The sequence below is a fragment of the Mesoplodon mirus genome, assembly GCF_964341445.2.
Source record: "Mesoplodon mirus genome assembly, chromosome: 5".
Classification (NCBI taxonomy): domain Eukaryota; kingdom Metazoa; phylum Chordata; class Mammalia; order Artiodactyla; family Ziphiidae; genus Mesoplodon; species Mesoplodon mirus.
The window spans coordinates 74,105,657-74,122,937 of NC_138980.1; the positions used below are offsets into that span (position 1 = coordinate 74,105,657).

Consider the following 17,281-nt stretch of genomic DNA (forward strand, 5'->3'; position numbering starts at 1 on the left):
GTGATGCCTTTGAGAAAAGAAACTGCATATACCATGGACTGGAAGAAAGACTGTTCTTTGTGCACATAATAGTTATAAAATTTATGGTAGGGCTCCCCTGGTGGCGCAGTGGTTGAGAGTCCGCCTGCTGATGCAGGGGACACGGGTTTGTGCCCCAGTTCGGGAAGATCCCACATGCCGCGGAGCGGCTGGGCCTGTAAGCCACGGCCGCTGAGCCTGCGCGTCCGGAGCCTGTGGTCCGCAATGGGAGAGGCCACAGCAGTGAGAGGCCCGCGTACCGCAAAAAAAAAAAAAAGTATGGTAAAAAGCATATGTTGGGAATGTTGAAGTCTTTATAAGGACACAGACTCTATTACCTGTATCTACTTTGTGTTGTTTTTCTTGTTTTTCCTGGTTTACTTGTTGAACAGTTCTATCCAAATCTAGTCCTTGGAGTTTAGCTGCTTGTTGTGCAATTTTTCTTTCAACATCCTTAAGTTCCATCTTAAGAATAAATCAAAGTTATTTCCTTTAAGAAACTTATGCCATTAACATTATTCAAAATCTTTAAGAATTAACTGCTTTTAATTACTTTTTAAAATCTAATTTGTAACTGCTCTCAGATATAATTTTAACAAATTTTCAAGGATAAAAATAAAATTAATTTTTATGATGAAATTAATTTAAATGATGTAAACAAAAGGAAGCAGACTAAAAAAGAAATATAAACAAGACTACTTCTTAATTCTCAGAACTTATGGATAATGAAATCTAAACTCAGGAATATAAATAAGCTAAGCAGTTACTCCCTGAGACTACCTGAAATTCAGCATAGGGAACTCTAAACACAATCTGTACCAGAATACTAGCTACTATCTTTAATACTCACATTTCACATTCAAACCAACATGAAACAAGTTTTATTCTGCCTTAAACTGCAGTAAACTTACCTGGAACCTCTCCATAATTGTAACATCTGTCAGACACACTTTAGCACTTTCTTCCTCAGGTATAATTGTACCCAAAAGTGTTTCCTGTTCTTCTATGTCATTCTTTAGCCGCTGTATGTCTCTGTTCACACTCTGCAGTTTGTTTCTTAATTCTGGTATTTCCTTCTCCTTCAAATCAATTATGCTTTGCCTTCACAGAACACACACAATTAAAAATAAGCAATCTAATGTTTTCTCATAATGAGATTGAGGTTATGTATTTTTGGCAAGAATACCACAGAAGTGATGTTGTATCCTTCTTAGGGCAACATATCAGTGGGTACATGATGTCAGTATGTCACTCTTAGTTAAGATGGTGTCAGCCAAATTTACCCATTGTAAAGTTACTATTTTCCTCTATGTAATCAATAAGTATCATAGGAGAAATACATTGAAGAAAATGTAAATATCCTGTTTCTCCTTAAACCTCTGTCCACTGATTTTATAAATAGTACCTACTGACAGATCTTGATACCAGCAATTTTTACCGTATTGTTTGCCGAACTGAAAGATATTTTACAAATTACCTGACCATACTCATCATAAGGGTCAAGACCATGAAAGACAAAGAAAGATTGTCAAAGACAAAGGAAGAACTATGGTAGACTACAAGAGTCTAAGGAGAAATAACAAGTATATGCAATGTGGGAATCCTGAGTTGGATTCTGAAATAGACAAAGGATATTAAATAGAAAGACTGCTAAAATTCAAATATGGTTTGTAGTTTAATTAAAAGGATTATACCAAAGTTAATTTCTTGATTTTGATAACCATATTATGGTTACATAAATTGTGAACATCAGGAGAAGCTGGGTGAAGGGTATATGTGAATTCTCTGTACTATTTTTGTAAATTTTCTGTAGGTCTAAAATTATTTCAAAATAAAAAAGTTTAAAAACTGATGGAAGGACAGAAGAAAGGAAGGAAAGAAAATAGGAAAGGAAACCACTCAGTCAAATGCTACATGGGTTTATGGTACAAAAGCTGTTAAACCCACTTTACTGCTGCTACTCTAGCTAATGAATTACCAACCCTATGGCAGGTACTGGCCCCACACCTATTTTTGTTGATACCTCTGAAACAATAAAACTTGTATGTAATCTTTAAAAAAAAAAAAAGCTAATAAGCTTATTTCAGAAAACGCCCAAATTCTTAAAATCAAATTAGTATAATAAATTAAATTGGTTTCTAATGGGAGCCTTATAATAAACCAGAAACTCAAGGATTAGCACTTAGATACTATTATTACGTAATGATTTTTTTAAAGTCCATACTATGACCAAGAAATGCCAACCTGAATTGATCTGAGTGACAGAGACCTGTAATTTTTTATACCAAAGCAATGAAAAAATTCCCTGAATAAATATGAACATATTCAGATTATGAATAATTCATGCTCACATTACTTCCCAGTGTTATAGACCAGAAGTTGGTCTTAAGTTATGTACCCAGTACCTAGAAAGTGACAAAGCCATGATAGCCTAATGACAGTCAAGCATTCACTTGACTGGGACATTTTTGCAGAGAACTACAGGCATCCATTCAATTTTAACCCCATTTTTACATTTTCACACTCACACAAAAACCCCTTATTGATGTAGTCCAGGTTTTGGTGCCTTCTTTTCTGATGATTACCTAAGACGCTAAAATAAGTATTCTAAGAAACAGTAAAGATATTTCCTGAGAGAATGGTTACTGAGCTCTAGTAGGGTTTTCTCTTTTGTTTTTTAAATTTTTCAGAAACTCAATTTTGTGACAGCATTCTTTTTCCAAGGGAATTTTATGTAAAAGGGACCAACAGATACAGTACTGAAAAAAACCTGTGGGAAAAATATTGAGTTTTTATTTAAATGAGGTGTTATAAAAAATGAACCCAAGTCAGTACTAAGAAACATGATAAACAGGTACATTTTCAGCTGAAATTTCACTCATGATGGTATGGGACAGGCTGGAAGGGACATGCTATCACTTCTGTTGTATTTTATTGGTTACACAGACCAATCCTGGAACATGAGAGAAGACAAATACAAGAGTGTGAATACTAGGAGGCAGGGATCACTGGGGACCATCTTAGAGGCTGGCTACCACACAGCACATCTTCTTGCATCTTCCCTTCCTTCTTTTCCTTAAACTCCTCTTCAGTTTTCCAGGACAACGTACCCTCCGGGTTTTTTTGCTTCCAGAGTTTGTCTCACTTTCGTCCAATTTATTAACATTAAATTAATTTTCCTAAAACACATCTTTCATTAAATCTCAGGATGGCTCCCCATCACCTAATAGAGCTATAACTAGGCCTGAACATAATTGTAGCTCTATCTTCCCTACTTATCTGAATCAATCACTACAAGTAAGTTCTCAAACTCCAGATAATGTTTCTACTGCAGCACAGGTCTTACTCTCCTACTCTTACACCCTCTCCTCTTTCCCCCTCTTAAATAAGTCAAACCACCTTCCCTGTGCTTTACATCCCTCCTCCTACCCTGTTCTCAAAATCCTATTCTCATTCTGTAGTCCACTGGCTTCTCTCTTCCTAATTAATGCATTTGTTTGAACCAATTAAGTACTTTATTAAGCCCAGCTTTCTATGTCTAATTCTGAGAGCTTTTCTCCTTACATAGACCATCAGCTCCATGAAGGTCATGTCTTATTGGTCTCTGTGACCATCTTTGTGCTCTGGGAGACACCAAGGCAATCATCACATACTTTCTGACTTGATTTTATTTATAAATAGAAAATCATCTGAACTTCTTATACAAGCAAGGGAAAAATAAACAATAGAAATCATCTATGATTCATTCTTTCTGGAAGTGAAAAAAACATAAAAATATAGTTTAAAATTTGTCTCTTGAGGGGAGCTTTCCGGTACTTTCTTTGCTGGGTTTAGAAAGTGACACATAGTTATAAAATCTATCAAAATTTCTGCCCTCAAGCCAAGTCTCAGGAATGAAACAAACATACACAAATTAAAGATTATATCTACCCTGTGACTAGTTTAAGAAACAAGCTTATCTTGAAACAAAACAATTCTTTCTTATCATATAAATAACATGAGATGAGCATACTGGCTTAGAATCCTGACTTTAACCTTTATTCATTCAACTCTTGCTTACTGAATACCTACCATATGTTAGACAGTGGAATAGGTACCTCTTACAGTGCTGCTGTACAGGTACAGTAATGGTAAATCCCTATTCTCACCTCATGGGCACTAGTCCCAGCATTTCATCACGCCGCTTTTCTTTTTTCTTTAGCTCTGATTCTGTTGTCTTGAGCTTATCTGGAGCAAGCCTCAGCTTAGACTGCAAATCACTGATGACTTCTTGTAATTCAGCTTCTGTCTGAAAAACTCTCTGACAGACAGGGCAACACGACTGGTCTTCATCTGTTAGCTGAGTAATGAATTGGGAGTAAACTGCCGTAGCTCCAGCCAGCATGGCTATTAAAAAAAAAAAAAATACTCCCAATGAAAAGAATACAAAATATAGTTTTGTCAACATGGTTATATCCTTTTCTGTAAATACATGATTATTCTTCTTGCTTTATAAACACACAATGAAAGAAATCAAAATTCTGATATTTAAATCTTCCCAAGGGCACAATACATTCAGATTTGTAGAAATTATTTTCTGGTAACACACAAGTATAATAAAACGTTTAAAGCTTGTTACATGCCAGAAACTATAATCTCATTTACTGCTCCCTAACACCCTACACGTGGTAGGCAATTATTAATGAATCTGAAGTGCAGAAAGGTTTCGATAAATTGCCCAAAGTCACACAGCAAGTAGGCTGTAGAACCAGAACTGAAATTTAAGCCACCGAGCTCCAGAACCAAGTTTAAAAATCTCCCATCCTTAACAGTTACCTGTGAACGAAAATTCAAAAACATCAAAATGCTTTTTCTAATATAAAGTAGGTAACCTACCTCGTTGTTTTGAGGATTTTTCAATTTCTTCTTTAAGCCTGCCTAAGTCACTTTCAAAATCCTGGCTACCACAAACATCAAACAGTTTGTCTTCATAGCTGGACAACTTCTCTTCCTTCTTTTTTAGCTCATTATTTATATGATTTTTATTTTGCTCAGCTGAAGCCAGTTCCTTGCTAAAATAAGAATAAATATGGATTACAATTTTAAAACATGAGAAATGAAAAGTGCGAGAAGGTAGATCCAAGCCAAACTCTGCCAGAAAATATTACAAAGGTCTGCTGTGACCAAGCACTTTTTTTTTTAGAAGTCACGGCAACAGTCCACTACTGCCTGAATCTACCCCTAGCACATGGACTCACCCTGGTCATATGCCTGCTCCCAGAAAAATGTGTACAGACAAAACCCTGCTTGGTTTTGCGGGGGTTCATGGTCTTAGATCTTGGGTTAAGAGCCTCAGCAAGGAGAATATGCTTGCCAGATCTGGAGGGAAGAGAAAAAAAGGAGAACATTCTCCTAACTCTGTGTGGACCCTTTCACAACTGTACTTCCGTTCTGTCCTGTAGAGACTTTTCCTTTGTTCCCTCCTTGTTGCTGTCATCTACTTAAAACCTGATCATTCACTGCCTCTCATTCATCAAAGACTTTGCTCACTGGTACAATTTATTTCCACTCCAACTCTTTTTTTTTTTTTTTTTTTTTTTTGCGTTACGCGGGCCTCTCACTGTTGTGGCCTCTCCTGTTGCGGAGCACAGGCTCCGGACGCGCAGGCTCAGCGGCCATGGCTCACGGGCCCAGCCGCTCCACGACATGTGGGATCTTCCCAGACCGGGGCACGAACCCGTGTCCCCTGCATCGGCAGGCGGACTCTCAACCACTGCGCCACCAGGGAAGCCCTCCACTCCCACTCTTAAATATAATCCTAGCCAGCCTCCATGCCCACACACAGATCAGGGGTTTTCAATTTACAGGTTTTGATGCATTAGGCAAGTCATATAATCAATTCAATGTATTGTATTCAAATTAAGCATAATATGTAGAATATATTGGAGTAGATTGTGTGTGGTTAGGATAGGTACTATTTTAAGAAATTTGTTTCAGATAAATGTGTGTGAGTGCACATGTGCCTCATCTTGATACTTCCCATTGTGAGTGACAGTAAAAATTTGGAAAAAAATAACATGTAGATGATGTTCTCACCATCCTAGCCATTGAGCATTGCTCATTAAGATCACTATCTCAGCAGCACCAAACACGGTTGAACCCCTCCTTGAAAGACTATTTTCTCAAGGCAACCCAGACATCACTCCTGTCTTGTTTTCACCCTGGCTCCTGGGGCACTGACTTCGCTTGCTCCTCTTCCTTTGCTTGCCAACAGTTTAAATGTTGGTGTTTTCCAGGAGTCTGACTACAATTTTTTCTCTTCTCTTTGAATAACTCTTTCAAGTTGACATGACCTGACTCCAATTATCGCTTACAAAGCAACAACTTCCAATCTTCTGAACTTCAAACTCCAGTATTCTATTCCCTAACAGACATTTCCACAAGAAACACAAATTTAACACGGTCAAATTCACTATCTTCCTCAAAAATATGTGTGGAATTTTTGACCCTATTATCTAAGTACCACTCAAGATGATATTTGAAAAAATTGGTCACTTTTTTAAACTGTGGGAAAAACATAAAATTGAACATCTTAAGCATTTTTAACTGTACAGCACAGTAGTGTTAACTATATGCACATTGTTGTGCAACAGATCTCTAAAACTTTTTCATCTTGCAAAACTAAAACTCTATACCCACTGAAAAACTACCCCCCCACCCCCATCCCCTGGCTACTCTGAACCTCCATTCTACATACTTGCTAAGAGTTCGACATCTTTGGATACTTCACATAAGTGGAACCAAGCAGTATTCATCTTTTTGTGCCTAGCTTACTTCACTTTAATATCCTCAAGCATAATATCTTCATCAAGTCATAGCATATAAGAGGATTTCCTTCTTTTTCAAAGATAAATAATATTCCATTATACATACACCAGTTTTTCTTTATCCATTCATCCATCATTTAGGTTGCTTCCACCTCTTGGCTATTGTGAATAATGCTGCAGTGAACATGGATTAGCAAATATCTCTTTTGAGATCATGTTTTCAATTCGTTTGAATATATACTCAGAAGTGGAATTGCTGGATCATCTGGTTATTCTTTTCCTAATTTTCTGAAGAACCTCCACAGGTTTTCTACAGTAACTGCACCATTTTACACTACCACTAATAGTGCACAGGGTTCCAATTTCTCAACATCCTCACCAACACTTGTTATTTTGTTTTTTTTCAACTTTTTATTTTATCTTTTAATTGAAGTATAGTTGATTTACAATGTTGTGTCAGTTTCAGATATAAAGCAAAGTGATTCAGTTATATTATTCTTTTTCAGATTCTTTTCCATTATAGCTTATTATAACACACTACTATATTTTCTGGTTTTTTTGATAATGGTCATCCTAAGTGGTGTGAAGTGATATCACTGTGGTTTTGATTTGCATTTCCTTGATGATTAGCATCATCTTGAGCATCTTTTCATATGCTTGTTGACCATTTGTATATATTCTTTGGAGAAATGTCTATTCAAGTCCTCTGCCTGTTTGTTTTCTTTTTAATATTTATTTATTTGGTTGTGCTGGGTCTTAGTTGCAGTAGGCGGGCTCCCTGGCTGTGGCATGAGAACTCTTAGTTGTGGGATCTAGTTCCCTGAGCAGGGATCAAACCCGGGCCCCCTGCGTTGGGAGCTCAGAGTCCCAACCACTGCACCACCAGGGAAGTCCCTCTGCCCACTTTTTTAATCCGGGTATTTGTTTTTTTATTATTGAGTTGTATGAGTTCTTTACATATTCTGGATACTAACCCTTATCAGATATATAATTTGCAAATGTTTTCTCCCATTCTGTTGATTGCCTTTTCCCTGTTGATCGTTCCCTTTGCAGTGCAGCAGTTTTTAAGTATGTCACAGTCCCATTTGTCTATTTTTGCTTCTGCTGCCTGTGCTTTTGGTGTCATATCCAAGAAATCATTGCCAAATTCAATACAATGAAACTTTTCCTCTATGCTATCTTCTAGGAGTTTTATAGTTTCAGGTCTCACTTTTTATAAAGGAATATTTTAATCCTCTCACTTAGTTCTGCAAACTTTCAAGGAACAAGAAGCTCAACTCACTATCTGTTACCGTTTTACTTAATTTGTAAAATATAGGAAAATCAAAGTCAATTAATAAGACATACCACTTCGTGACAATAAATGATTTCAAAACAATTAAAAGTGAAAGCATGAAATAAGAGACTTCTATTACATCTTCAAATGTTGTAACTACTTACTTCAATTTGGCAAGTCTGTCCCTGGTCTGATTAATTTCTTTTGATTTACTATGAAGCCAGTCTTCAAGCTGTTTTTTGTTGGGAAAATATCCTAACAATGAAGTTAATTCATCACTGTGCCTAGATTTTATTTTTCTGATTTGTTCATCTTTGTCAGCCTATAGGGAAAAAAAATTGTTTAAAAATAAAGCTCAATATCTCCACATTATATAAAGAACAAAAATAAATTTTAGATTGATTACAGTTCTAGGCTGTAAAAATAAAACTATAAAAATGCAAGAAGAAAATATAAAATTTCTTCTTTTTTTAAAAATTTTGGCCACACCGCACGGCTTGAGGAATATCTCAGCACCCCAACCAGAGACTGAACCAGGGCCATGGCAGTGAAAGCACCAAATTCTAACCACTAGGCCACCAAAGAACTCCTGAAAATTTCTTAAACTCTTAAAGTGAGGATGGACTTTCTAAGCCATTAGAGAAAAGAATAACAAGTCTGATGATATAAAAATTAAAACTTCTGTATGGTATATGATAAAAATTAATAGCAATGTACATGTGTGTGTTTGTGTGTATACACTTCTGTATTATTATTGTTTTGTAATTAGAAAACAGTTTTTAAGCTTGAAAATCTATTTTATATTAAGTTCACTTAACCCCTAAAGTAAAAAGCCAATATCAACTAAATACTTCACAATGTAACGATTATGAATGTAAGATAAGCTATTTTAAATACCAGAAAGTATAATGAGAACAAAAAGAAAGGTCATACTTTGTCTTTGGTCAGCATCTCCATCTGGGTACGTGTTGCTGTATGATGATTTAACTGCTCCATCTCCTGGTCCAATTTACGCAGGGTCCTGTCTAGATCTGCTTTCTCATTTTGAAGGCTTATTACTTCTGTTTTTAGAGTTTCTACATTGCTGTTTTTCTCAGCTTTGCTTAGCTCACGTTCCTTAATAAGTCAAATAAATGAACAGGTTTATATGTGTTATGTTAAAATAATGACAAAGTGTATTAGAAATCAGCTACTCCTCAGGATGGTCAAAATATTACTGTTTGATTTTATCCAACAACAGAAAAAGCAGAAGGAATAAAATTTTTAAGAAAGATCTTATAAAGTTACCTTACTATTTTATAACAGTAGAGACTTAGTAAATAAATCTAGAAGAGTCAAACAGGAGGGAAAAATGAAAATTAGTGCAAAATTAAGAAAAATATGCCTAAGTATACAGTTTAGTGACTCTTCAATCAATAACTAAGCATTTATCAAGTACCCATGTAACTCACTACATTGCCTGGCATATAGAAACTAAAAATAGTGTGATATGATGCCTGAACAGTATCTCCCCATCACAACAGGACAATATTGTGCTAAACTGACAAAAATGTATGCTAGATGTTAAGTTTGGGAGTAAATAGAAATGTTTAAATTATCAAGATGGGACCTGAAAGTGGCATTTGCTAAGCTTTAGGATGCTTATTTTGGTAATGGAGGTGTGAAGGAAGGGAAGAGATTAGAAGCAAAGAAGAAATTTTGGAAATTCATGAAAAGAAGAGGTGGGCTAAGAAAGTTTCTACCACAGAAAAAGTGATAACACAGCAATGATCATATAAAATCTGTAGTGTGTGGAACCTAGAGGGAAAATACTTTTTTTTAAACTTAGGTAAGTGGTTCTCAATCAAGGTACTCATAAGAATCACCCAGTTCTGTTTTGAGCACATTTCTATGCCCCACTCTTAGAGGTTTTTATTTGGAATGTTTAAGGTCTAAGCATAAGTTTTTTTTTAAGCTTCCTTAGATGATTCTAATTTTCAATCCACCAGGTTCCAGGAGCAGAATTGGGTCATTAAGATATTCAGATAAATTCATTTTACGTGAGATTGATAAACAAGGTTGACATTTTTATTAAAATGCCATAATCTCAGGATTAGCAAAAGATAAAATACTTCTAAATATCTTACACCTTAAAATTATTAGATTGCTCAAATAGTATCTTACAGCTTTTGTGAGCTCCTGGTCCAGTTCAAGAATCCTGTCTGAAGATCCTTCCAACTGCTGTAATTCATACTTCACATTTTTCAGCTCATTCTGCTTCTTAGTTAGGATTTCTGATTTTAGCTCAATTATTCTTCCCAGTCCAGTTTTCTTATCCCTTATCTCATCTATCTGTTTTTGTTTCAGAGTCTCTTTTTCTGCAAAGTCATTCTAAATACATAATGAGAAGCATGAGCATTAACAATTTTTTCACTAAAAACTTCATTAAGAAAAAGTTTCTTTGATGCAAAAGTAACACATGCACTCTGAGGAAAATATAGAAAAGCATAAAAAAAATAATGATCATAACCCAGAGATAATCATTATTAACTTTGAGCAAACTTTTTCTTTACAATTAACTTTAAAAAGAAATTTTACTTAAAATCAAATAAAAAACATAGGTCTATATCTTCTTTGTACTTTTATACTCATAAACTTTAAAAAATTTGCTTCCATAAGGTTTTATTCTACCTCAGAGCAAATTTTATCCTAACACTAATCCAAAAATATGACAAAATAAGGTCAATCCAAAAATTAAAACAATTCAACTAGACAATCTGATACAAACAAAAGAAAATAACAGTATTTACCATCAGTTGCCTGGCAGTTTCTGCTTCCTTTTCTTGCCTCTCACTCACAAGTTTGTGAAAATTTTTTATCTGTCTCTCACTGAATGGTCCATGCTCAAAGCCATCCAATTCTAGTTGTGTTGCCAAAGACTGAATTAATGAATCTCTAGCTCGCATATGTTCTTGATGACGATCTGCCTGTAGCTGTAGACGACCTGTGAAAAACACAATCATAGTAATTCTTTTATCAGCTGATTTTTTAAAAAATAAAAGAGCAAGATCTCTTACATCCTTTGCTCAGTTTCCCCCAATGGTAACTATTGTATTGAGATGTAGTAAGAAATACATATCTGGTTTTTGTCCTCGGCTCCTGGTACAGAGCTCCAAAAATGCTTAGAATTTCTCAGTGATAGGGGTGAGAGGAGTATCTTTCGTTATTCATTATAAGTCCCTTTCAACTGTACCTGAGTTTATTCTAATGAGGTGACTTCTGGAAAATGGGACCTGGTCGTCAGAGGAATCAGCTCTGTGATTAGAGAGTAGGAAGTTTCAGTACCCACCCCTCCCATTTCTGGGGAGGGGCTGAAGCCTGAGTTCAATCACCAATGGCCAATGACTTAATTAATCATGTCTACATGATTACTTCCATAAAAACCCTAAGCAATGGCATTCAAAGAGCTTCCAGGTTGGTGAATACTACATGGAGGTGCTGGGTAAGTCGCGCATGTGGAGAAGGCATGAAAGCTCGATGTCCCTCCCCCATACCTTACCTTATGCATCTCTTTCATCTGGGTGTTCCTGAGCTATATCCTTAATAAACTGGTAATAGTAAGTGCTTCCCTGAGTTCTAGGAGCTGTTATAGAAAATTACTGAACCTGAGAAAAGGGTTGTGGGAACCCCTGATTTATAGCCAGTGGTCAGAAGTACAGGTGCCAGACAACCTGGGACTTGGGATTGGAAGCTGGAGTGGAGAGGGAGACAGTCTCATGGGACTGAGCCCTTAATCTGTGGGGTCTATGCTAACTCCGGACAGGGAGTGCCAGAACTGAGTTAAATTACAGGACACTTAGTTGGTGTTCACTGAGAACTGGAGAATTGCTTGGTGTGGAAAAACCCACACACCTGGCATCAGAACTGTTGTTGAGTAGAAAAACAGTGTTTTCTTTTAGTAATTTGCAAAATTATAGTATATCACAACCAGGATACTGACACTGATACAATCCATCAATCTTATTCTTATTTCCCCAGTTTTACTCATATCTGTGTGTGTATTAAGTTCTACATAATTTTTTTTTTTTCTTTTTTGGCTGTGTTCCGTGGCATGTGGGATCTTAGTTCCCCGACCAGGGATGGAACCTGCGCCCCCTGCAGTGGAGGCTCGGATTCTTAACCACTGGACCTCCAGGGAAGTCCCAGTTCTACATAATTTTATCAACTGTGTTGGTTCTTATATCCACCATGACAGCAAAGATACTGAACAGTTCCAATACCATAAGAACCCCTCTTGTTTTTTTTAAAACCATAACCACATTAACCTTCCTCCTGCTCCTCCCCCTACTGGGGAACCCTGGCCATCACTAATCTGTTCTACATTTCTAAAATTTTGGCATTTCAAAATGTCATATAAAGTGGAAACATACTATATATAATCTTTTTTTTTTTTTTTTTTTTTTTTTTTTTTTTGCATTACGTGGGCTTCTCACTGCTGTGGCCTCTCCCGTTGCGGAGCACAGGCTCTGGACGCGCAGGCCCAACAGCCATGGCTCACGGGCCCAGCCGCTCCGCGGCATGTGGGATCTTCCCAGACCGGGGCACGAACCCGTGTCCCCTGCATCGGCAGGCGGACTCTCAACCACTGCGCCACCAGGGAAGCCCCTATATAATCTTTTGAGACTTTTTTCACTCAGCATAATTCCCTGGAGATTTGTCATTCATGCAGAAAATGTTTAATATTATAATAGGAAAAAAGACCAAGTAAACACTGTCTCTTACCCTGTTCAACAAGTAATTCTGATTTTTCTTGATTGAGAAGCCTAGATTCTTTACTTAATTTTTCCAGTTCACGCTGACATTCTACCAGTCTCCTTTCTTTCTCCCTAACTGTTCTCTGGTGATTGTGATATAAATCATTTAGCTGCTCATCAGACCCTTGAAAAACCTGTGTAGAACCAAAATAAAGAGCTTTAATGTATAACAAGGTATCAGTCTGAGGTACAAAATATGAACCAAAGCTTATTCAATATCCTTCTTTTTAACATAAACATGGAAGTAACACAAACATCAAGATTTGTATTTTTGTTTCAAAATATGACTGTCGAAATGAAATCAAATGAGGTTCATTACAATAATCTCAAAATTCTGAAGTAAAACAAAATTCTACCACCACAAACCTTTTCCATTTTCTGTTCCAGTTCACTATTATCTTTTTCCATTTGCTTCTTTCGGCTATCCAAAGCTTTAATTTCATTGTCGAGTCTCATTATTTTAGAGAGATTTTGTTCAATTTCTTTTAGACGATTCTGAAAATAAACAAACACCCTACATAAACAGAATTCACTATAGTTTATACTGCAAATAACTGAAGATAAATAACATGTCCCAGGACCAGGCACTTAGTAAAAGTGATCTCATTTAATGGTAACACTGCTATAAAGGGAGCACTAAGAAACTGAGGATGAGAGACATTACGTAACTTGTCCAACTCCTTACAGCCAGTAAAGAAAAGCAGGAATTTAACTCCCTTCTAACTCCAAAGCCCATCCCCTGCCCTCAACAGCTCCCACAAAAGTCATTCATTCATTGGGTACTTGGAGCCACATTATGTAAAGTACCACATTTTAAGAACTTAATCCTTGGAACTTCCCTGGTGGCACAGTGGTTAAGAATCCGCCTACCAATGCAGGGGACATGGGTTCGAGTCCTGGTCCGGAAATCCTACATGTCATGGAGCAACTAAGCCCACGTGCCACAACGACTGAGCCTGTGCTCTAGAGCCCATGAGTCACAACTGCTGAGCCCGCGTGCCTGGAGCCTGTGCTTCCCAACAGGAGAGGCCACCACAATGAGAAGTGCGTGCACTGCAACAAAGAGCAGCCCCCACACGCTGCAACTAGAGAAAGCCTATGAGCAGCAATGAAGACCCAACACAGCCAAAAATAAAAAAAATTTAAAAAAACATCACTTAATCCTTAAAAGGCTAACTATTTAATTTATTTAAAAAGAAATTAGAACTACTGAGTGGACTGGAAACTCATGGTGCATCACAAGTGAAATGTGACAAATGATCTCAGTGGCCTGCTTCCAGGGACAGCTGGTTGCCTCATTTCCTAGGAATATGAGTGAACTGGCTCAGAGTCTTCCCTCCTTGGATACTCTTCTGGTGTTTGCCTCTATAATTCCAAGGCTGACCAACTCCTCTTCTAAGACATTTTTAGAACCTAATATTTAAACTAACACATTATTACAGATATCAATTGTAAGCTTTCATAGCTGCACCAAAATGCATCCTCAACTTCAATGTCATTTGATAAATTATACTAATACCATATCTTATGATTTGTATATTAATAGGTAACACGTTATCACCACAGAAACTTTACTTTATTCACCAATGCTTCCTCAGCACATGTAACAAGTGTTCAGTATGTTAGCTGAAAGAGAAATTGGAAAAAAAATTTTTTACCAATAATAACAGTCATAGCTATCACTGATCAAATGTCTGCTATATTGCAGACATTGTACTAGGTGCTGCCATACATTCCCTCTAATCATTATGACACTACAGGCAAACCTCAGAGATATACTGGGTTCAGTTCCAGACCACTGCAATAAAGTGATTATTGCAATAAAGCAAGTCACAGAATTTTTTGGCTTCACAGTGCATATAAAGGTTGTTTACACTATACTGTAGAAGTGTGTAATAGTATTATGTCTTAAGAAAAAAACAGTGTTCATATTTTGATCTCTTCCCATGAATCACGAACGTTCTTAATGGCATCTAGAATGGTTAATTCTTTCCAGGACGTTTTCAATTTACCCAGATCCATCACTGGAATTACTATCTATGGCAGCTATAGCCTTACGAAATGTATTTCTTAAAAAGATTTAAAAGTCAAAATGACTTCTTGATCCATGGGCTGCAAAATGGATGCTGTGTTAGCAGACATGAAAACATGAATCTCATTGTACATCTCCATGAGCACTCTTGGGTGACCAGATGCATGGTCGATGAGCAGTAATATTTTGGGGAAAAAAAAATCCTTTTTTTTTTTTTTGTCTGAGCAGCAGATTTCAACAGTGGGTCTAAAATATTCAATAAACCATGTTGTAAACAGAGATGCTGCCATCCAGGTTGCTCCATTTATAGAGCACAGGCACAGTAGATTTAGCATAATTCTTAAGGGCCCTGAAGATTTTTGGAATGGTCAATGAGCACTGGCTTCCACTTAAAGTCACATGCCGCATTAGTCCCTAACAGTCAGCCTGTCCTTTGAAGCTTTGAAGCCAGGCATTGACTTCTCCTCTCTAGCTATGGAAGTCCTAGATGGCATCTTCTTCCAGTATAAGGCTGTTTTACCTACGTTGAAAATCTATTGTACATTGAAGCCACCTTCATTAATGATCTTAGCTAGATCTTCTTTATAACTTGCTGTAGCTTCATCAGCACTTGCTGCTTCACCTTGCACTTTGAAGTTTTGGAGACAGCTTCTTTCCTTAAACCTCAAAAACCTCTGCTACTTTCAAGTATTTCTTCTGCAGCTTCCTTACCTCTCTCAGCCTTCACAGAATTGAAGAGAGTTAGGACCTTGCTCTGGATTAGGCTTTTACTTAAGGGAATGTTGTGGCTGGTTTGATCTTCTACCCAGACCACTAAAACCTCCTCCATATCAGCAATAAGGCTGTTTCAACTTTCCTACCATTCATGAGTTCACTGAAGCAGCACTTTTAATTTCCTTCAAGAACTTTTCCTTTGCGTTCACAACCTGGCTAACCATTTGGCACAAAAGGCCCAGCTTCCAGTCTCTCTTCACTTTTGATATGACTTCCTCACTGAGCTCAATCATTTCTAGCTTTTAGTTTAAAGTGAGAGACGTGTGACTCTTCCTTTCACTTGAACATCTAGAGGCCATTATAAGGTTATTAACTGGTCTAATTTCAATATTGTTGTACCTCAAGGAGTAGGAAGGCCTGAGGAAAGGGAGAAAGATGGGGGAATGGCTGTTTGGTAGAGCAGTCAGAACACATACAACTTTTATCTATTAAATTTGCCATCTTATATGCGTGTGGTTTGTGGCACCCCAAAACAATTACAATAGTAACACCGAAAATCACTGATTACAGAATAGCATAATATAACGATGAAAAAGGTTGAAATATTGCAAGAATTACCAAAATGTGACACAGAGACACAAAGTGAGCAAATGGTGTTGGTGGTATAGTGGTGAGCATAGCTGCCTTCCAAAGTGGCACCAACACACTTGTTTGATTGACACAGGGTTGCCACAAACCTCCAATTTGTAAAAAAAAAAAAAAGAAAAAAAAAAGAAAAAAAAATGTAGTATATACAAAGCACAGGAAAGCAAAGTATGCCTGTACATGCTAAGTAGGAGACTCAGAGGACTTGTATAAAGCCACATACTTAAAAATGGGAGATGAGACTGGGAGGCAGGATGGTATAACAATTAAGACTACAGGCTCTGGAAGCTGGAATGATTGGACATCTCTATGTAAAGAAGTAAACCTCCATAGAGCTGATTCACTTTGCCGTACAGCAGAAACTAACACAACATTGTAAAGCAACTATACTCCAATAAAAATTAACTAAAAAAAAAAGGAAGTAAATCTCAACCTTACCTCATACCATATTCAAAGTTAACCTGAAATAGAGCATATACTTAAATATAACAACTCAGACTAGAAAACTTCAAGAAGAAAATCTTTGTGGCCTTGGGTCGGGCAAAGATTTCCTAGATAGAAAACAAAAAGCAAAAACTATAAGAGAAAATTTTGATATGCTGGACTTCATCAAAATTAAAAACTCCTGCCCTTTGAAAGCAGTTAAGAAGAAAAAAAATTTGCAAAACACATACCCAATTAGGGCTTATATCCAGAATAATTAAAGAACTCTCACAGCTTCAATAGTAAGACCAAAAACAAAAAACACACACACACAAAACCTATTGAAAACAGGCAAAAGATATGCATAGACACTTTACCAAAAAAGATATTCAAACGGCAAATAAACACATAAAAAGATGCTCAACGTTGATTAACATTAGGAAAATGCAAATTAAAACCATAATGAAAAAAAAAAGCTGCTCAGAGATTCTATCACACATCTATTTTAATGGCTAAAATAAAAAGCTGATAATACTAAGTTCTGACAAGGATGAAGCGCAACTGCACTCTTGTA

General features: G+C 36.8%; 1 protein-coding gene across 1 annotated transcript in view; it reads right to left on the reverse strand.

Moving 5' to 3' along the window:
* The window catches only part of RAD50 (RAD50 double strand break repair protein), a 112,399-nt gene that overhangs the window by 47,596 nt on the left and 47,522 nt on the right, over positions 1 to 17,281 (reverse strand). Inside the window, exons 6-15 of the mRNA XM_082623743.1 lie at positions 13,260 to 13,388; positions 12,862 to 13,027; positions 10,890 to 11,083; positions 10,264 to 10,470; positions 9,034 to 9,216; positions 8,265 to 8,422; positions 4,894 to 5,069; positions 4,167 to 4,404; positions 930 to 1,119; positions 357 to 483 (exon numbers count right to left, since the gene is read on the reverse strand). Coding sequence (XP_082479869.1) covers positions 357 to 483; positions 930 to 1,119; positions 4,167 to 4,404; positions 4,894 to 5,069; positions 8,265 to 8,422; positions 9,034 to 9,216; positions 10,264 to 10,470; positions 10,890 to 11,083; positions 12,862 to 13,027; positions 13,260 to 13,388 — 1,768 coding nt within the window. The remainder of the gene's footprint in view (positions 1 to 356; positions 484 to 929; positions 1,120 to 4,166; positions 4,405 to 4,893; positions 5,070 to 8,264; positions 8,423 to 9,033; positions 9,217 to 10,263; positions 10,471 to 10,889; positions 11,084 to 12,861; positions 13,028 to 13,259; positions 13,389 to 17,281) is intronic.